Genomic DNA, 22,893 nt, shown 5'->3' with positions numbered 1-22,893 from the left:
TCGCCTACATCTCTGGCGTTGCCCAGGTTTGCATTTTCTTTGTGACTCTTTCAAGATACTCCACTTGGGCAGAAAAAATGAAATGCACAGATACAGAATAGGGGAGGCCAGGCTCGATAGCAGTACGTGTGAAAAAGATCTTGGAGTCCTTGTGGTTTGTACAATGGTACAAAATGCAGCTTGCGGGAGTCCCGATGAGATGCCACATAACACCAATCTTACTACAGCTGCACTGGTTACCAATTGAGCACCGGATCACTTTCAGAGTGATGGTACTTACCTTTAAGACCTTACATGGTCTGGGGCCAATGTACCCAAGGGTCTGCCTCACCCCCTACCAACCCCAGAGATCCCTCCGTTCTGAGGACCAAGATCTACTGGAAGTTACCAGTTTTAAGACCTTGCGTCTAACTACAACTAGATGCAGAGCCTTTGCGGCAGTGGCGCCATCACTCTGGAACACTCTGCCACCTGAAGTCCGTGCCTTACGGGACTTATCAGCCTTTCGCAGGGCATGTAAGACACACCTGTTTCGGCAGGCTTTTGATCTCTGTTACTGCTATTTTTAAATTGTTTTAGATTTTAGCCTGTTCTTGTAAGCTGCCCCGAGCCCTAGGGGAGTGGCAGCCTATAAGTCTGAAAAATAAATAAATAAATGTGATGCGGTGCCCAAAAAAGCCAATGGGATTTTGGCCAGCACAAATAGGAGTCTAGGGTCTAGATCTGGGGAAGTCATGCAATCCTCTGTTCTGCTTTGGTCTGACCACACCTGGAATACTGTGTCCAATTCTGGGCACCACAATTTAAGGGAAATGTTGAGAAGCTGGAATGTGTCCAGAGGAGGGTGACGAAAATGATCAAGGGTCTGGAGAACAAGCTATATGAGGAGCAGCTTAAAGAGCTGGGCATGTTTAGCCTGCAAAAGAGAAGGCTGAGAGGAGACATGATAACCATGTATAAATATGTGAGGGGAAGTCAGGGAGGAGGGAGTAGTCTTGTTTTCTGCTGCCCTGTAGACTAGGTCGCAGAACAAGTGGCTTCAAAATACAGGAAAGGAGATTCCACTTGAACACTAGGAAGAACTTCCTAACTGATAGCTGTTCAGCAGTGGAACTCTGCTCTGGAGTGTGGTGGAGGCTCCTTCTTTGGAGGCTTTTAAGCAGAGACTATATGGCCATCTGTGGGGGTGCTTTGAATGCATATTCCTTCTTGGCAGGGGGATGGACTGGATGGCCCACAAGGTCTCTTCCAACTCTATGATTCTATGATTCTTTCCTTCCTTCCTTCCTTCCTTCCTTCCTTCCTTCCTTCCTTCCTTCCTCCGGTTCCCTCATACACCTTCTTTCTCCCTCTGTCTTTTCTTTCTTTCCTTCATTCCTTCCTTCTTCCCTTGCATTTCATCACATACCTTTTTTCTTTCCCCTTCCTTCCTTCCTTCCTTCCTTCCTTCATTTCCTCTTCCTGTCTCTTCCCTTTTTTCTCCCCTCACTTTCTTTGTCCCTTCTTCCTCCCCTCCCCTCCATACCTTTCCCCTTCCTTTCTCCTCTTTCCTCCCTTCATTTTTCTTTCTTTCTTCTCCCTTTCTTTCCATTCTTTCTTTCTTTCTTTCTTTCTTTCTTTCTTTCTTTCTTTCTTTCCTCCCTTCCTTTCATACACATGTCACCTAGCACCAGCCAATCCGCTTAGCCCCCTTTTTTTCCCAGTCACATGAGAGAGGGCCACTTCACCTAGCCACAGTCAATCTTTTTTTGTTCCTTCCTCTGCTATGAAAGTTTATTTTAGTTCAACTCCCTCAATTATTTAACATTGTATAATGAAGGGCATGTTTGTCAGATTTAGTCCAGATCCATGTAGGAACCTTTCAGTACCAACCAACATACGTACATACATATATATATTTATTTTTATATATAGACGATATATAGGAATAGAGGTCCTCTTGGTCAGTGACAGGGCCGATTGGGGCATAGTGTGATTACCTGGGCTAGATGGCGTTACACTCCTCGTGAAGCTCAGGTTTGCAGTTTGGGGCTCCTCCTGGACTCAGTGCTGACGCTTAAAGCTCAGGTGTCGGCAGTGGCTGGGAGGGTTTTCACACAATTAAAACTTGTGCACCAACTGTGCCCGCACCTTAAAAAGCCTGATCTGGCCACAGTGGTCCATGCCTTGGTTACATCTTGTGTGGATTACTGCAATACACTCTACGTGGGGCTGCCTATGAAGACGGTTCAGAAACTGAAATTAGTGCAAAGAGCAGCAGCCAGATTTCTAACAGGAGCGGACTATAGGGAGCATACCACTTCTTTGTTAAAGCAGCTCCACTGGCTGCCTGTGTATTTCCAGGCCAAATTCAAAGTGCAGGTTATCACCTATAAGCAAATAGGCTGGACCTGTACCGTAGAGGGCTTTATAGTTTGCTATGTTTTTTTATTGTTATGTATTATGTTTTTTATTCTAGCTTTGGTTTTGTAATTTTTTTTGGTAAACTGCTTGGAGAGAGGACAGGATATAAATAAAGATTATTATTATTATTATTATTATTATATACTGTAGATAGATTTTAAATAATTGTGTATATTTGAACCATCAAAATGCAAAGGGTGTATTATCTCTGACATCCATATGGTCAGTTTTGGAATTTTTACTATTTTGGATTTCAGAGTTCTGGATAAAGGATGCTCAACCTGTTTTTCCACATTGTTGGGGAAAGAGGACCCCCCCCCAATCTTGTGTATGGTTTTCTTGGATGAGAAGTTGTTTTCTCATGAATTAAGTTATACTCTGATCCAGTTCCATTTGTCTAAAACGTTAATCCTGTGTTCCTTTATGTAAAAATAAACAAACCTGTCTTCGAACAATGTGGGTTTTATTTCTGGGTAAGCATGAACAGATCTGAATGGCATGGCTTGCTAAGAAGGGAAGTACAGGTTTTATATCAGTGAGAGTGGCAACAACTTCCACACAATGCTTTCTTTTTTACTCATTTTCTGAAGTGACAGGAGTTTGAACTGTGTAATCCTAACATGCATTTTAGTGCTAGTTGACATAAATCAACTTGGCTATCTAACAGATGTAATTAATCTGTTATTAATCTGATTAGGGCTGTTCTTCATTGCTTCTGTGGCAAGTTGTTGTAGTTAACTGCTATAAAGTTATTTTCTATTTAAGAAGACTCCATGAATGAGAGACCTTTGTCACCTGTCATCAGTAAAGCGATTGCTTCCTTCATTAAGTCTGGAATGCAGTCTTCCTCTTTTCTTATCGCCTTCCACTTTACCAAGCATTATTGTATTTTCTAGTGAGTCATGTCTTCCATGATATAGTCAAAGTACAATAGTCTCACTTTACTCATCTTGGCCTTTAGGGGGAGGTCAGGCTTCAGTTGCTTTAGGACCCATGTATTTGTGTTTTTAGCCCTTTGTAGAACTCTCTTCCAACATCACATTTTAGATAAGTTGATTTTCTTCCTGTCTGCTTTCTTCACTGTCCAGCTTTCATAAGCATACAAAGAAATAGGGAATAGGATGGCATAGAGCCATAGATAATCCTAACTTTATTCAATAATATGTTTGACACTTCTCTAATTCTTTCATAGCTGCCCTTCTAAGTCCTAGTTTTCTTCTGATTTATTGATGACAGTCTACATATTCACACAGTCTACATTTTAATTAACGTCTGAACCAAGTTATGAAAAATCTTGTACTATTTTTGTGTCTTCTTCATCAACTTTATCGTTACGTAAATCTTCTGTGGTCATTATTTTTGTTTTCTTAATGTCCAACTGTAAACCTGCCTTTGCACCCTCTTCCTTGACTTTCTTCAGTAAATGTTCCATGTCTTTGCTATTGTTTTTTCTTTCTCCAGTTTTCCTGCCCCCTTCTTCTAAATCTAATCCTGATTTACATATTATATGTTCAGCATACAAGTAAAACAGTGATAAAATGCAGCCTTGCCTGGTCCCCTTACTAATTGGAACCCATTTCATTTCTATATATTCTGTGTTAAAAGTAGCCTATTGTCCTAAGTATAAGTTATGCATCAGGACAAATCAAGTTGCACACACATTTCTTTAAGAGCTATCCATAATTTTCATGATCTATACAATCAAAGGCTTTGCTGTAATCTATAAAGAATAGATTATTCATTCAGTTGGTATTCTGCTTTATTTTTTTATACTTTGGAACGCTCCATTATGTTTGAAATATAATCCCGAGTACTTCTTCCTTTCCTGAACCCAGTTCGGACATCTGACATTTCTTGCTCCCTATATGATAAAGAATTTTTGTTGGAGAATTTTGAGCATCAGTTTGCTTTCATGTGCAGTTTGCTTTCTGTGCAGTGGATTAATGCACAGAAATATCTGATGTACCCTTTTTGGGAATTGGAATGTATATTGAGTGTTTTCAATCTATGGGCCATTCTTGTTTTCTGTACTGGTTGATAAATTTTAATTAGAACTGCAGTAGATTCTGTTTCTAGCCTGAATCAGCTCTATTGGTATGCTCTTTGTTTCTGATGATTTATTTCTCCCAAGTGATTTGAGTGCATCTTCCATTTGACTTTTCTAAAACTGAAGGTTCAACTAGTATGGTTCTTTCTTCTCTTTTCTATGGTTCTTTTGTGTATTGTTTTTATGCTTGCTTGGTCATATGATGTATTGCCTTGCTGGTCATAGAGCCTCCACACTCTTCAATTTGATTTTCCAGATATTGTGAACGAGGCCTCTTTTTCTTTTGTTGGTGTTGTCACTTTCTATTTCTTTGCATGATTATTACCGTATTTCTCCTTGTCCCTGACACAAGTTGCATTCATGGTTCTGACTTGATTAACTGTTTGAAGAGTATTATCCGTGAGCCACTGAGGTTGCTCTTTCTTTTATACTATAGATTGTCCCCTATCTTCATTACAGAGTTGTTCTGGCTCCTGGACAATTAAGCTTAATAATGCAAATCTATTTTCACGTCATCTTTAAATTCTACAGGCATGTTCTTTAGCTTGTATTTTTGGCGTGATGTTTTCTTCTTTAGCTTTCCTCTAATTTTTGAAATTAGCAGTTCATGGTTTGTGCCATAATATGTTCCTAGTCTTGGTTTTGCAGAGGGAACAGAGATTCTGTAACTTCAGCTTCCAGTTATGTATATTTGATTTCTATTTTGGCCATCATGTAATGTCTATGTATACAATCACTTCTTGCATTGCTTGAAGAATGTGCTTGTCATGAACAAGCTGTTGACCTTGCAAAATTCATTCAGTTTGTCTTCTACTTCCATTTTTGACCCTAGGTCAGGTTTTTCTGCAATCTTTGATTCTGCTATGTTCCCTATTTTTGCATCCAGGTTGCCTATGATAAACAATAAGTCTTGTTTGGGTTTGTGATAAATTTCTTACTAGATTCCAGCTTTCATTTTTCTGCCTCTGTAGTTGGAACATAAACTTGGATATTCCCTCATGTATTTTTCTTGAAATTGTATTGACATGATTTGGTCAGACCTTGCATTATAGTAATTACCTGACTCAAAATGTCCCATTCCTTTCTATTTTTATTGACTCGCCCCAAGTTTTGCAATATTTATATGTTCCATTTCTTGTGTTATTATTTACTGATTCATGTTTTTCACCTTCCATGTCCCATTGCAAGGAGAAGATGGGGTGATGGCGACAGGGGACAGGGAAAAGGCAGAACTACTTAATGCCTTCTTTGCCTCGGTCTTCTCAGAAAAAGAAAGCCATCTTCAACCTCAGCAACACGGAATGGACGAAGGATTGGGGGAAATCCAACCCCAAATAGGGAAACAAGTTGTCCAGGAACACTTGGGCTCTCTGAACGAATTCAAGTCCCCAGGGCCAGATCAGCTACACCCAAGAGTACTGAAGGAACTAGCGGAAGTTATTTCAGAACCACTGGCAATTATCTTCGAGAGTTCTTGGAGAACGGGAGAAGTCCCAGCAGATTGGAGGAGGGCGAATGTGGTCCCTATCTTCAAGAAGGGAAAAAAGAACGACCCAAACAATTACCGTCCGGTCAGCCTCACATCAATACCAGGCAAAATTCTGGAAAAGATCATTAAGGAAGTGGTCTGCGAACACTTAGAAACAAATGCGGTCATTGCTAATAGTCAACACGGATTTACCAAAAACAAGTCATGCCAGACTAATCTGATCTCTTTTTTCGATAGAGTTACGTGTTGGGTCGATACAGGGAATGCTGTGGATGTAGCGTACCTGGATTTCAGTAAGGCCTTCGACAAAGTCCCCCACGACCTTCTGGCAAACAAACTAGTAAAATGTGGGCTAGACAAAACTACGGTTAGGTGGATCTGTAATTGGCTAAGCGAACGAACCCAAAGGGTGCTCACCAATGCGTCGTCTTCATCATGGAAAGAAGTGACAAGTGGAGTGCCGCAGGGCTCCGTCCTGGGCCCGGTTCTGTTCAACATCTTTATTAACGACTTAGACGAAGGGTTAGAAGGCACGATCATCAAGTTTGCAGACGACACAAAACTGGGAGGGATAGCTAACACTCCAGAAGACAGGAGCAGAATTCAAAACGATCTTGACAGACTAGAGCAGGGGTCCCCAAACTAAGGCCCGGGGGCCGGATGCGGCCCTCCAAGGTCATTTATCTGGCCCCCGCTCTCATTTATAATATAGTATTTTATATCAGTTTTAATAATATAATATATTGTATATACATATGATATTGATAATATTATTTTATGCAATATAATATTAATAATAATACCATATAATAATATTAATTATATGTTATATATTACATATAATATATCAGTATAGTGGTATAGTTCAATATAGTAATATATAATGCTAATATTGTGCTATGCTAATAATATAATATACTAGTTGTGCCCGGCCACGCGTTGCTGTGGCAAGTATGGTGGTATGGGAAATAAAGTATTGAGGAACTGGTGGTAGTTAAGGTAAAGGATAAAGGTTTTACCTTACATTAAGTCCATTATAAATGGGTTGTATAGCTGTGTGGAAGGGCCTTGAGTCTACACTGCCATATAATCCAGTTAAAATCAGATAATCTGTACTTTATAGGCAGTGTGGAAGAGGCCTAAGTGAGGCCTAACTCTGCCTATCCCCTGGGCTGAGTGGGTTGCTAGGAGACCAAGTGGGCGGAGCTTAGCCTGCTAACTGGCAGCAATTGGATAAAAACAATTCTTCCTCTCCCTCTAATTAGAACTTTATTTTTCTTTTCTTTTTGTTGTATGAACGTAGAGGCATGGATGAGGGGTTGTGCTGCCAAGTTTAGTGTTTCTGGGATGTGTTGTTTTGTTGTTTTGTCCTAGGCCGAAATTTCATTACCCTTTTATATATATAGATTGTATGTACATACAGTGCTCTGAGTTCACTTCAGGGTGAGAAGGGTGGGATATAAATGTAGTAAATAAATGTAGTAAATGAATAAATAAATAATTTTGGACTTAGGCTTGCCCAAAGTCTGAAATGACTTGAAGACACACAACAACAACAACAACAACAATTCTAATTAACCTGACTATCTCATTAGTCAGAAGCAAGCCCACATTTCCTATTGAAATCCTGATAGGTTTATGTTGGTTAAAATTATTTTCATTTTTAAATATTGTATTGGTCTTTCATTGTTATTGTTGTTGTTTTGAACTACAAATAAGATATGTGCAGTGTGCATAGGAATTTTTTCGGGTTTTTTTTTTCAAATGATAATTTGGCCCCTAAACAGTCTGAAGGAGGCTGGACCGGCCCTCGGCTTTAAAAGTTTGGGGACCCCTGGACTAGAGAGATGGGCCAAAACTAACAAAATGAAGTTCAACAGGGACAAATGCAAGATACTTCACTTCGGCAGAAAAAATGGAAATCAAAGATACAGAATGGGGGACGCTTGGCTTGACAGCAGTGTGTGCGAAAAAGACCTTGGAGTCCTCGTGGACAACAAGTTAAACATGAGCCAACAATGTGATGCGGCTGCTAAAAAAGCCAATGGGATTCTGGCCTGCATCAATAGGGGAATAGCGTCTAGATCCAGGGAAGTTATGCTCCCCCTCTATTCTGCCTTGGTCAGACCACACCTGGAATACTGTGTCCAATTTTGGGCACCACAGTTGAAGGGAGATGTTGACAAGCTGGAAAGCGTCCAGAGGAGGGCGACTAAAATGATTAAGGGTCTGGAGAACAAGCCCTATGAGGAGCGGCTTAAAGAGCTGGGCATGTTTAGCCTGCAGAAGAGAAGGCTGAGAGGAGACATGATAGCCATGTACAAATACTTGAAGGGAAGTCATAGGGAAGAGGGAGCAAGCTTGTTTTCTGCTGCCCTGCAGACTAGGACACGGAACAATGGCTTCAAACTACAGGAAAGGAGATTCCACCTGAACATCAGGAAGAACTTCCTCACTGTGAGAGCTGTTCGACAGTGGAACTCTCTCCCCGGGGCCGTGGTGGAGGCTCCTTCCTTGGAGGCTTTTAAGCAGAGGCTGGATGGCCATCTGTCGGGGGTGCTTTGAATGCGATTTCCTGCTTCTTAGCAGGGGGTTGGACTAGATGGCCCATGTGGTCTCTTCCAACTCCACTATTCTATGATTCTATGATTCTATAAGAAATGTTGTTCAGGTTTGGATTTTCCTTTTGCCTCTAAGCACAACAAGATCTGAACATCCTTTCAATTTGGGACCAAGTGCATCATTAGCCACAGTGCTGCTCATAAATGTCTTCTGCTATATCCTAGTAGATCATTGAGTGCCACCCCACCTGGGAGTTTCACCTTCTGTTATTGTGTCTTATTTCATTTTAGATTGTCTCATCATAGCATTTTATGGTAAAATGTTCAAAAGGAGGATTGTGCAGTGCTACCAAACATTAGTTATGATATCTCTGAAAAATGCTTTGCCAATCTCATCCCCCAGTACTGCTTCTGCTGCCCAGCAGCTGTTTGGCACATTTGATCTGGATCTTCAGCAAAAGCGTATCTGAGATAAAATGCCCTACCAGAAGTATATGCATTCTTTAAGAATTGTCCCATGCCCATTGAACTTGCAAGAAAATGAATCAAATGAGTCCTGAAGTACCTCTAGTAATGAGTGGCATAATGCATTATAAATGTGATGTGCTTTCCCATACCAGTGAACAGATTTATCGCAATACCTCTAGACATACAGTATCTGCTGAACCTGTGGAAGGCTTTGGAATGCTCAGAGTAGTAAATTTGTATTCTGGCAGGGAAGGTATGCTATTTTTTCAGGCTTGTCACCTGACCCAGGTCTGGGCAATGCACAGATGGCTTTGCTTGGGAGTGGCTGTTGTTTGACTTTAGTTGGCAACTGGTGGTGGAAGGGGAACTGTGACGAAGATTACATTGGCTTAACTTTTCTGTCTTTTGCCTACGGTGGTCCAAACTGCATTAATGGTTATGTTTCTCTACAACATCTAACACTGTATTGAGAGTATTTGGCAGTTATAACTCCAGAAGCTCAAAACAATATTAATGGTTGTGTTTCTCTACAACAGGGGTCCCCAAACTAAGGCCTGTGGGCCGGATGTGGCCCTGCAAGGTCATTTACCTGCCCCCGCCCTCAGTTTTAGACTTAGGCTTGCCTAAAGTCTGAAATAATTTGAAGGCACATAACAACAACAATCCTAATTAACTTGACTATCACATTGGCCAGAAACAGAGCCACACTTCCCATTGAAATCCTGATAGGTTTGTGTTGGTTAAAATTGTTTTTATTTTTAAATATTGCGTTGTTCTTTCATTGTTGCTTTTTTTTGCACTACAAATAAGACATGTTCAGGTTGCATAGGAATTTGTTTGCATATTTTTTCAAATGATAATTCGGCCCCTCAACAGTCTGAAGGATTGTGGACCGGCCCTCTGCTTAAAAGGTTTGAGGACCCCTGCTCTACAACATAACACTGCATTGGGAATATTTGGCAGTTATTATAACTTCAGAAGCTCAAAACAACTTGGTTGTCACTACATTGTTGAATCAGTGTAGTTGCTGGTGATATTAAGAAAAAGCAAGGGTGTGCTTTTCTCATGAGGTAGTGGCATTAATCTCACAGCACTAGTGATTAATACTGCAAAATCCTTGTCTCACCCCTTGTATCTAACATTTTACTATATATCACTATATAACACATCAAAAAGGTTTGGCCTTTGACTAAATCCTTATTCCAGATAGATTATGCATGAAATAAAAAACATTGATTCCAATATAGATCCCTGAAAGTCCTGACCAGTTATTACCCCCATTGCAAATTTAAATCTGGATGTTTCATGGCTAAGCAAAAAAAGGAGAACTTAAAAAATGAGATTTTATTTTGGGTTGTAGTGAATTTTCCGGGCTGTATGGCCATGTTCCAGAAGCATTCTCTCCTGACATTTCACCCATATCTATGTCAGGCATCCTCAGAGGTTGTGAGGTATAATACCTCAGAGGTTGTGAGGATGCCTGCCATAGATGTGGGCAAAACGTCAGGAGAGAATGCTTCTGGAACATTACCATACAGCCTGGAAAATTCACAACAACCCAGTGATTCCGGCCATGAAAGCCTTCGACAACACAGTTTTTATTTTGCCTGTCTTCTAACGAAGACCAGATGCAAATGGAAGGCTTAAAGTAAATGGTTTAGATATTCTCTATTGAAATACGAGCTACTTCTACTGAAAACGAATATTTTGGATGTTGAATGAATTTTTGCCTATAGTGTTTGGGTTATTATGATCAATTTAGCAATGTGGGAGACATACATGTTCTAATGCATCCATGCCATGTGCGTTGGGCCCATTTGTCTAGTGAATTCCCCATTTTCTCCCATTTGCTATTTTGACAATTCTTTCTTGGCATGGAATGCAGAAGGAAGGCGTCCTTTTAATAGACGATCCTATGGAGCACTGCTTCTTAAATTGTGAGTCCCTTTAGCTAAGTGTTGGGGTCATGAAAATTTTGGCAGTGCTAAATGATTTTGGAATGCCACTCATTTACACAAATCTGTTAGCAACAATGTGCAGTTTTTACAGTGGAATTTGCATGTTTCAGCTGTACTCCACAAAAAGGAAAATCAGCCTGTTTAGCAAATCTTGCCAATGCTGATTTATTATAAACAAATGTTTGATTTAAATACCTATTTTATATACCTATATACCTGGTATCACATAAAAAAGCTCAGGTGAAAAGGTGTAGCGAGTGGAAAAAGTTCACGAAGCCCTGTTGTAGAGAACATATTCTGATACCAGGGATAACTGTGAGGGCACTATATGCTGTTTGAGTTATTTTAAAGCAAGTGAGTCATTGCAACTTCTGGTTAAGGTTTCCATAGAAACTGAAGTATGTTGCTAAGGGCAGATGTCTAGCTGCAGTGTAAGCGTTCTTACAACATTAGCTAATAATTAAGAAGAGGAAAATGTACCAGTCTTTGCCCTGACTGAGGTCAAGCATGTCCTCCAGTCTTATGAGAGAACAGAAAAGAGTAACGTTGTTAGACTTTGTGGATTTTCCAGGCCTGAACATTGTCTGCCCATATATGTCTTCATTTGTGAGGTTACAGGAATGCAATATGAAAGGCTTAGAGCCATCTGGAGAGTATGTATGTAATGAGAGTCTGTATGTAAGTGTTGAAAAAAAAGAGGAGCTCTTGCACAGATCACAGCTCCCTTTGACACTCAGTTTGGCCAGTATCCACAATTTAATAACATTTTGGGTAAAAGCCTGGGAATAGCCTCTTATTGAAATGTAAATAGCAATCTAGGGGCAATGTTTAACAATCTTCAACTTTCAGTTTAGTATATTTGTTTATTTAATTGAAGCATATTTCAGTTAACAAAGCCATCAAGAAAGAAGCTCTTTTTTTAAAAAAAATTTTTTTACAAAGTACAATATTGTTATGCCTGTAAATCCATATTCCCTTTCTCTTCATCCTGACTAGCTGGAACTTTTGCAGCATTCACATTGGGAGGATGGTGAAGAAGGACTGGACAGAGACCTTTGATTATTATTTGCATCAGTGATTCTACGATTAACAATGCAGTGATGCTTGAACTGGGAGAAAATGTCACTCTAATTTAGTAATTCTCCTGTAAATATGTGTGCTTGCCTACCACAAGTGAGGTAAATAATAGGTGATCTGAGAATCCCTTAGCGAACATGTATAAACTGCAAATAAAAAGAGAGAGAAAAGGGGTAAACAGCCTGACTTGGCAGCAATCCCAATAATACTTTAAAAGTACAGATCTATACGTTTGGCCACTAAAATGAAAATTATAAGAAAAGTGGAGGCTGGTAAAAGAAAACTAATTCTTGGATACGTTTTGGGAGAATCTTTTAAACTGTCTCCAGAAAGTTTACTTTTTAAAAAATGTTATGCTTGCTATTTCATTTCTACTTATTGTTAGCTTTGAATAAAGAAATTCATGAAACATATTGAACTGCTGTTCTTTCTTATGATATAGGAACCTGAACCTTTGCTTTCCACTTTATTTTCTCATTGAGTAGTTGGTAAAGAAGTACTGCTTAGGAACACGCCTACTTTGTTAACTGAGGTATACTTGTACAGTATTCGTGTCCCGTACTGTATGGATAGATCGCAAGGCGATCTAAGGGTAAAATACTACAAAGTTAAGATTTTTGAAACAAATAAAATATTTTAAATAGACTAAAACATATTCAGTACACCAACAAAATTGTTGAAACTATTTTAAAACTCAGTTCATAGCATTAGAAGTAAAGTAAAGAATTTGTTTTTGTTGTTTGCCTTTGTTGTAGGGGAAGCACACACAGGATTTGAAACGTCGCCTTGGATCAATTCACAGCCATTCTGCCTTTCTTCTATGTTACTTGGGAGATGCTGTTTTGCCTAGGCTGGTTTCTGAAGAGGTCTTGTTTCTTGCAGTTTTGTAATTAAAATAGTTTTCATGTCATTACAAAGATTAATCTCTCCATTTGCTTTATGTATATAGTCATTTGTGAACATTAGTAATGTCATATCCTATAGTGTTAACTATATTGATGAGTGTATTAAGTGACTATAGAAACAGTTATCATGGGAATGTCAATTGATTAAGAATATTGGATATTGGATCTTTTATACCTTTCTTTCATTGTATGGTCTTCCTGTAACATAGGATATTGCTTCAGTATGCTGTCTGCTTGCTATACTCGGCAGTTGTTTGGAGGATTCTATTTCTCAAGTTGTAAACAATATTTATGGGGCTACTGTTGGTATTTGCCTGAACAATCTGTGGGGATTGTAATATCTGGGAATGCTTCTAGAATATAGCTTCACTGGGCAAGCTGATCGATTGATTTGATTTTGTATCTCTGCCAAGGAAGAGCACTACATCTGTTGCGTTTTCAGGTCATTTTGGTGTAAATACTACAAATGGACTGCAGCTGCACCAAAGGGAGATGGATTGGAATGTATCTCAATGAAAACTTTTTTTGTCTCCAGCTCTTTCTCAACTGAGAAACGAAGGAAACAATGGGCAGGTCATATGGGGCATTATACAAAATAAGGGTTGTGGTACCATTTAAATGGTTACGTTGCTTATTTGTGGATTTCTTCAGCTTTCTTTTTAGGTTTTGTGGTTAAGCAATCAAAACTTGACAACCATGGAACAGTACCCTGATCTGCAAGAAGATTTGAGTTTGGAAGATACAGCTGAATCTCTTAATCAGCTCAAACTGGCCTCTCTAGATGATAATAACTGGCCACCAGATGAAGTTCCTGTTTTTCCAAAATCAGGTGAGAATTTTTGCCACTGACTAAGTAAGGTGGAAGAAATAGAACCACAAAAACATAGAGCTGGCAGAGACCACAAGGGCCATCCAGTCTCTGTTTAAAAACCTCCAAAGAAGAAGACTCCACCACACAGAATATTCCACTGTTGAACAACTCTAACTGTCAGGAAGATCTTTCTAATACCCAGGTGGAACCTCTTTTCCTGTAGATTGAATCAATTGCTCCTGTGTCCTAGACTTTGGAGCAGCAGAAAACAAACTTGCTCCATCTTCAGTATGCATCCTTTCATACATTTAAACATGGCTGTCATGTCACCTCTTAATGTTGTCTTATCCATGCTAAACGTATCCAGCTCCTTAAGCTGCTCTTCATAGGGCTTTGCTTCCAGACCTTTGATCATTCTGGTCACCTCTGGACAAATTCCAGCTTGTCACTATCATTCCTAAATTCAGATTTGAATGGGGCTCTATCTTCTTTCAGAGGAATCCATATCTTGCAGGACTAATCTTGAACTCTTTAAAGAAGTTGTAGAAAGTTCTGCTTGCTCTTCTGTTAAGAGATGTGTTTATCAGCATAGTATGGATATCGGGCGGTTCACCCACCAGGCCAACTAGGCATTTGCCTGTGGCACCATCTTGTTGTCGCCAGGAAGGCATTCCGCGCTTCTCTGCTCAGCAAAGCGCCGAGGTATGCCTTCCTGGCGAGAAGGTGTTCCTCAGCACTTTGCTGAGCAGAGAAGCGAGCACCGCTTCTCTCCTCAGCAAAGCACCGAGGAACACCTTCCTTCTAGCCAGGAAGACATTCCTGAGTGCTTTGCTGACGAGAAAAGAGGCGCCCGCTTCTCTCCTCAGGAAAGCGCCCAGGAACGCCTTCCTTCTAGCCAGGAAGACGTTCCTGGGCGCTTTGCTGAGGAGAGAAGCGAGGAATGCCTTCCTGGTGAGGCCTTCCTTCCGGGCTGGCCCTGATCCTCCTCTCCTTGCTGCTCAGCCCCACCTCGGTTTGGGAGGGGGCAAAATTCCGGGGGGGGGGGCAAAATTCTGATTGCTACTCTGGAAAATTACCTAAGGACGGCTCTGATGGGTATCTTATGTATATTTTATGTTACTCTTTCTAATTTATGACTTGGGAATTTTGTGGTGGAGGATTTTAGACTCTTCTTTTTACGGATAATGTTGTTACACATTAAACTTGCATGGTTGCATTCATGCATGCACTTGTTTATTCCAAAATCTCAAACTCTTAACAAAACCAATGTTATGTTTCCATTTTACTTCTGCATTCACAACCCATCTGCTCTTTTGTGTATGATTCTGTATTCCTTCATTTGTTTTGAGATTTTTATGTTAATAATATTTTTGTCTTTCTTTATGTAGATGACACAAAAGGCTCACCTGATTCCGTCACTCACTTGCGGTGGGATGATCCGTACTATGACATTGCTAGGCACCAGATTGTGGAGGTAGCAGGTAATGATTTCTTTTAGCTCTTTTTGCTTTGTAATAAATATAACATTTTAACATGGCATGCAATTCTGAATAGAAAATTATCAATTGGGCATAGCCAAACTATAGCTTGGTCTTCATTTTAGTGTTTCTATCTAGATAGTAATTGGACACTGGCAGAAAAAGTAAAATTCTAAGTTAAAAAAAGTTTAAAAAGGTAAAAAAAATGTGTTAAGGATAAAAGCTGTGATTAAGGGGGTATGTAATATCCATTATGGTTATTTGGAAATTCCTTGAATTAGTTTACCCAAACTTCCAAGTGGTTTTAAAATTTGATTTACTTTTTGAAAGTACAGAAAAATTTCTGGTTGCCTGAGAGTTACTGTTAAAAATAAGGCTAAGTAATACTGTACCATACCATAAACTCTGTATTGACTTGATTGATATTAATAATGAAATACAATAATCAATGGCAAATAAGGACAAACAACTTAATGTAGCATAGTTTTACTGTTTGTATTATAAACACAGTTTTTAAATTTACATTACTATTTATTTGATTTTTTGCTGGTTGCTTGAGAGTTCCAGTTACTGCTTGAGTTCTGGTTAACTGAAAGTTATCTGGCATTGACCAATCCCCATGAGTACTAGTTAGCTGAAAATCTACTGTATATGTTCTTAATTATAGATTTTAATTAAAGAGGCCTGAGTTTGAATACCTGCTCACAAGGAATGTTCACATTTATTCTCTCACAGCTGGATTGTTACAAAAATAAAATGTAGGAAAACATAGGGATAAAAATTTAGTAAAAAAGCACTAGTACAGTTAGTTAGAAGAATACCATGTCAAATTCCAGTTTAAAAAAATCAAAATACTGAAATGAAGTGTCTTCCAAGTAATTTGACAAGCTTGCCAGGTGTATTGACTCTAGGAACACAATTAGGCCCTATTTATTTTGTTTATGAGGATTTTTTCTCTGAGTCTGGATCACAATCCCAGAAGTTATTGAGTTTGTCTCACATAACTATTTCTATTTTCTGGAAAACCTACAGTAGTGTTGGGATCTCCCCCCCTCCTACTTTGTACATTCATAGGAATCTTATAATCTGCTTCTGTTTCTCAAGACAATAATGTCAAATTCCAAAATGGAAATCCTAACTGTTGTATAGTCTTTAAAATTTGTAGTTCAGACTGCAGTTTTAGACAATTGCCTGAGAATAAATAACCTGACACTGAAAACTGATTTACAGAATTGATTTGTCTGGAAAATGATACTGTTTTTGAGTCAGCCCACTGTGTCCATGGATTTTACATCAGTGCCTTGAAAATACTCCCCTCTCCCCCCTGCAAATAAATTAACAAAAGAAACCTTGAATTTGCCATCTTATACAAGGAATACCATATACACAATTGTACTTCTGTATTTCTAATGTCTTGGGGAAGAAAACAGTGTTCCCTCACTACTTCACTTTTTGTGGATTTGCTGTTTCACGGTTTTTCAATAAACTCTAAAAGAATATTATAAATCATAAAAAATTACAATTTACAGCCTAAGGAAAGGAGGAAGGAGAAGCCAAAGGGAGAGAAAAGAAGCCCAAGCGGCAACAGGAAGAGAAGGAGGCGATTTATCAACACACAATTGGTTGATAAAGGCTTAAAATAGTGTATAACTACTAAAATAATATATAAACATTAAAATAGTGTCCCTACTTCGCAGATTTTCACTTATTGTGGGTGGTCCTGGAACCTAACCCCAGCGATAAGTGAGGGAACACTGTATATATTCAGTTTTATCATATTTATTTACTGTATTGTAACCCTAACGGCGCTCCATGCAGTCATGCCGACCACATGACCTTGGAGGTGACTATGGACAACGCTGGCTCTTTGGCTTAGAAATGGCTTCTCTTTGGCTTCTCCTTCCTCCCTTCCTTAGGCTGTAAATTGTATTTTTTATGATTTATAATAGTCTTTTAGAGTTTATTGAAAAACCGCAAAAACAGCGAATCTGCAAAAAGTGAACCGCGAAGTAGTGAGGGAAGACTATACATCACGTTTCTTAGTTCCAGATATGATAAGCAGAGGAGAGAGAAAATTGTAAGGACATATCTAGGTTAAATAGCTATTGTCAACGGTTACACCAATGTACCTGAAATTGTGATCTGTCTTCCATTGTAGCATTATTTATTTATTTATTCATTTATTTGATACTAAATTTTCTAGAGTTGATTTTTTAAAATAGATATACTGACTCCTTGGGATATTCCAAGAAATAATTCAGTCTTATGGACTAAAGTATCTTTTAAGCACCTTTTGTATATAATTTGCATTTGTTGTTATACTAAGAGGGGCCTAGAATGGGAAGTGTGTTAATTGTCCATACAGTGATTGCCCATACAAACATGATGGAGATTTCTTTCCATTCTCTGAGCTGATGAATAGATATTAAAAATAATTTCATCTACAAAGATTGTCAGTGTTGAGTGATTAGATGGGTCAACATAAAATACTTTCTGTGATATCCAGCATATTCAAATGTATAATAGTAGCTTTGTTGCTGACTTTTCAGGATGATAGCAATTTGAAAGAATATTTGAATGAGATTCATTGACAGTTTCCTAGATCTGGAGTCCATATATTGTGAGAAAAAAAGAATTATCTAATGTATTCCAATATCCAACATTACTATTGCTAACTTAGATTTCCTTCCTGTTCATTTTTTGTATTGATTTTTTGTTGATTTTTTTCCTATTGTGGACCATCTATATATATAAAAGACTAATGGTGTTGCTCCCTGCCGTTAAACAACAAAAGTACAAGCCCTAGAACCTAGAAATTTGGCAACACAATTCAGCATCCTTGCCTTTAGGTTCCTACAGCAAAATTAAACATCTGGACCTGAACCAGGACCCACAAAACCCAAAATACAGAAAACAACACATTTTTTCCCCACCAGGAACACAACCGCTGTACCCACTACCCCCGTTTCCCTCTTTCCCTCCAACCAAGCAACCAACCAACAGCCTGACCATCGCTATATGGCTCAGCTTCCTTCCAACATGAAGCGGGCCATCCTCTCTCTACTCTACCTTTTCCGGCTGCTCAGCCTGCCCTCCCTCCCCACGCGGGCTCTTCATCTTCGGCCAGCCCGAGATCGCCCCCACTTCTTCCTCCTCCTCTTCCTCCTACAACTGCTCATCCCACTCCCTGATTCCCACCACTGACCTTTTAGTCACCACTCCTCCCACCACAAGACTTTAACCCATTCTGCCACTGGGGACTCCAACAACAGAGCAAACACAAGAGGAAGTCAGAAAAATCAAAAACTGATGTGACGCAACCCATTCCAATGCCACGGAAGAAACTGGTCTGAGCCTCAAAAGGGTGCTGCCATCATCACCACCCACTTCCATCCACCACACACCACCATGGGCCTTTGGAGTGAGCAAAAATCATAATAACAATAATAATATGGGGCCAATGGAGAGGGCAAGGTCAATGGGGGGCGTCATTCGGGTGAAGACACAATCATAATAATAATAGTCAATGCGAGATCTTTGAGGAGAACACAAAATACTAATAAGAATACTCATAATACTAACAATAATAATAAGAAGAAAGCAATGGCGAGGGAAATGGGGAGTCATTGAGGGGACCTCAAAAATTAACAACAACAACAACAACAATATGTGACCAATGGACAGGAAAAGATGGGGGACTTTGGGATGAGGAAAAAAAACATAACAACAACAACAACAACAACAACAATAATAATAATAATAATACACGAACAACAAACGGTCCTCAAAACAAAGGCTAATGGGGGTACTCTCAAGCCAAAGGAAATAATACATTCGGGGGGGGGGGGGGCTAAACTCCCTTCCACAGTTCAATAAAATCCCCATTCCACTGAGTTAGATGGCAGTCAGCACTCTTAATAACCCAGCACAAACCGGATAGTGTAATTTACCAAACTCGACATTCTACAGTCCCTTCCACACAACGGAATGCCATTCCTCCCATCCTACTTCCAACTCGGTTCCCACTGAACAACACTCTAACAACAGGACCATTCCACACATGAACCAATCAGGGCCAGCTAACACCTGCCCTGAAGAACAAACAACCGCCCTTTAAACATCAAACCCCATTACATCTAAATCATTCTGCAAAATGCCGCCCTTCACACTTACCACCAACACACAAAACAACTAACACCCACAAATACTGGATATTCACGTACTATCGAACATAATGCATACTAAGTACCACCAATTCCTCACTACAGTAGAGTCTCACTAATCCAAGCCTCGCTTATCCAAGCCTCTGGATAATCCAAGCCATTTTTGTAGTCAATGTTTCCAATATATCGTGATATTTTGGTGCTAAATTCGTAAATATAGTAATTACAACATAACATTACTGCGTATTGAACTACTTTTTCTGTCAAATTTTTTGTATAACATGAAGTTTTGGTGCTTAATTTGTAAAATCATAACCTAATTTGATGTTTAATAGGCTTTTCCTTGATCAGTCCTTATAATCCAAGATATTCGCTTATCCAAGCTTCTGCCGGCCCGTTTAGCTTGGATTAGTGAGACTCTACTGTACTTTATTTCCAACACCACCACAATTTGCCATAGCATCGCGTGGCTGGGTACAGCTAGCATAATATAGAATGCTAAACTGGATTGGCTATATTATAGTGTATAGTGTAGTGAAACAATCAGTGTTTTTGGGAAATTTTTACATGTCCACCATGTTAAAAGGGCTTTCATGTTTAACACTTTTCCAACATGCATTTGATGTTAGACTATTTCTCTGGTGTCACATACCAATAATACATTATTTTATTAAAGTTCTCTTTTAAGTTCTCTGAAGGCGCAGGTCCGTAGCTTGGGGGTCCTCCTGGATTCAGGGCTGACTCTTGAGGCTCAGGTGTCAGCCGTGGCCGGGAGGGCCTTTGCACAATTAAAACTTGTGCACCAGCTGCGACCATACCTCGAGAAGTCTGATCTGACCGTGGTGGTCCATGCCTTAGTTACCGCTAGACTGGACTATTGCAATGCGCTCTACGTGGGGCTGCCTTTGAAGACGGCTCGGAAATTGCAACTAGTACAACGCTCGGCAGCCAGGTTTCTAACTGGAGCAAATTACAGGGCACGTTCAACGCCTCTGTTTAAGGAGCTCCACTGGCTGCCATTTACCTTCCGAGCCCAATTCAAGGTGCAGGTTCTTACCTACAAAGCCCTAAACGGTTTGGGACCCGCCTACCTTAGAGACTGCATTTCCCCCTACGAACCCGCACGATCTCTTCGCTTGTCGGGGGAGGCCCTTCTCTCGCTTCCACCACCCTTGCAGGCGCGGTTGGTGGGGACGAGAGAGAGGGCCTTCTCTGTCGTGGCCCCCCAGCTTTGGAACTTGTTCCCTAGGGAGATTAGGCTGGCCCCCACCCTCCTCTCCTTCCGGAAGAACCTGAAAACCTGGCTTTTCCGGAAAGCCTTTGATGAGTGAATTCTGTTGGTTCAAGTTGTCTTCCTACATAATAATAGACCCACTGATTCGCCTTCTTATTGTCATTATTGTCATTTCTAGTACTTTAATGACTATGTCAATTACGTAACTACCTCCCCCCGATTTGACACATTCGCCCTTTGGCCTAGACTTGTGTTTTATATCTGTTTTTAACACTTTTTCCTGCAATATTGTTTTTATGATGGTTTTACTGATATTGTTGATTTATTGTTGTAAATGTATGTGTTTTGATTTGTTTTTATATTGTGATGTTGGGCAAGGCCCCATGTGAGCTGCCCCGAGTCCCTACGGGGAGATGGGGCGGGATACAAGAATTAAATTATTATTATTATTATTATTTTAAATCATAACACAAAGGAAATTGGAAAACCTTTCAAAGATCTCCTTTCCTACTGATTGACTTGTATATTACTTGGAAACTATCTAGCCCATTTTACCATACAATCCTTCACTTGTTTGTCATCCATTTCAAATTTTATCAAAAGCTAAAACATTTTACTACTTGTTTGTGTTTCAAATTCAAACTGTCAATTGAAAACCATGATTTCTTTTGTCTGATTTAAAACTTTATATAAAACTGTTGTCAGAAGTACTATATTTTTCAAGGGATATAATGGAATTCTAATCCCTAAAAAACACAAACTCCCAGGGCAGTTCTTGGAATTTATATCTTAAGATTTGTGAAAAAAAACCAACCCATCTTCACATGGAGTATATACCCACACCCAGAATTTTTAACCCTTGTAAATTAATTTGAATATTCAAATACTAACCTTTCTAATCAGACTACTAATTTTGGACCCAAAATAGGATTGATGTCCAAAACCTGTATTCTTGCAGTCTGTTGAAGCAAGCTCTTCTCACAATTTTTATGTGTCAAATGTCTTATGTCTTTCTAATGAGTATCTCATGAAGTCAAATTATGTCCAGATTAAGTTTTCTTGGATAATAAAAGTTTTTTTTTTATTCTGTGGAGCATTATCTCAATTTATATTCCAGAAAAAACATTTATAATCCACCTTTGGTCCTTTAATCTGATAATTCTCCTGTCACTCTGTGTCATCAAATAATCTTCACTATCCAGTCAATAGCCTAGCTAATTTGCTATCTCATTAATTTATTCCTTCACTTTCTCTAAAAAATCTGCAAGCTTTTAGACATCTTTTTTCTTATATTTTCTTCTGGGTAGTCCAGTATCAGTCTAAACTGGAAACAATATTATTTCCCCTTCAGGTCCAGAAAAGCAAAAGTATCCCCTTGTTGTTCTTTCTCTTTATACATTGTCCTGGCTTTCAATTCCAGTTTTCCTGCCTTCTCATTTATCATATTTACTTCTTGCACTAATTGTCCTTAATCAGTTTGCTTAATCTCCTTCTCTTTTGATATTCTGTTATATCTCTTATCTTAGTTCGTGTTTTAGCTCTTGCTTATTTTCTTCTTGCATTTCAGATTTTCCCATCTTGCCTTTCCTGATCTATTTTGGTTCATCCACCTTTTGAGCGAAACTTCTATGGAAGTTGCCTTTTCAGTGATGTACTTTCTGATGGATCTCTTTACTTCAATGGCTGTCTTGGTCTTTGTGTCGCTGATAACTCTTGTTGACATTTTAAAAAGCTTTATACATTTTTTAAAAATTACTTGTCCATTGGGTGGTAGTTTTTGTCTAAAATATTTTGAATTCCTTTTATGCATATGATTACTAGATGATCATCATCATTGGCAATCACTCATGTCCAAGTATGATTGTCTTCCAAGTGTACTGTTATTGAGATGGGTCCGTAGGTGACTGTAGAGACCTATTCTTGATCCATATGTTCTTTCACAGTGAGGATATCGATTTCCAGGTGGAAGACGGACCTGACAGGAGTTGGCTTGATTCGCCTTCCTCTTGACATGTTTCCCCCTTCTGCACTCCATTTGTGCCTCTTTGAATTCCACAGAACTGTTGGTCACAGCTGACCTCCAGTTAGAATGCTCTAAGGTCAGGGCTTCCCAGTTCTTGGTGTCTGTGTCACAATTTTTAAGACTAGCTTTAAGCAAACTTTAAATCTATTTTCCTGTCCACCAACATTCTGTTTTCCATTCTTGAGTTGGGAGTATAGTAAATGCTTTGAGAGACGGTGAGTGGATATTCGGACAACATGGCCCGTCCAGCGAAGTTGATGTTGGAGGATCATTTCA

General features: G+C 39.3%; 1 protein-coding gene across 3 annotated transcripts in view; it reads left to right on the top strand.

Moving 5' to 3' along the window:
• arhgap1 (Rho GTPase activating protein 1) overlaps positions 1–22,893 on the top strand; it is a 45,942-nt gene that overhangs the window by 773 nt on the left and 22,276 nt on the right. For all 3 annotated transcript variants that reach the window (XM_008104861.3, XM_008104848.3, XM_003214593.3), the window contains exons 2-3: positions 13,560–13,737; positions 15,108–15,200. In XM_008104861.3, the coding sequence (XP_008103068.1) occupies positions 13,605–13,737; positions 15,108–15,200 (226 nt within the window). In that variant the 5' untranslated portion in view covers positions 13,560–13,604. The remainder of the gene's footprint in view (positions 1–13,559; positions 13,738–15,107; positions 15,201–22,893) is intronic.

This window comes from Anolis carolinensis, chromosome 1 (assembly GCF_035594765.1).
Source record: "Anolis carolinensis isolate JA03-04 chromosome 1, rAnoCar3.1.pri, whole genome shotgun sequence".
Taxonomy (NCBI): Eukaryota; Metazoa; Chordata; class Lepidosauria; order Squamata; family Dactyloidae; genus Anolis; species Anolis carolinensis.
Note: the sequence above shows the minus strand (reverse complement) of the source record. Positions and strands in the feature narration are given on the sequence as shown.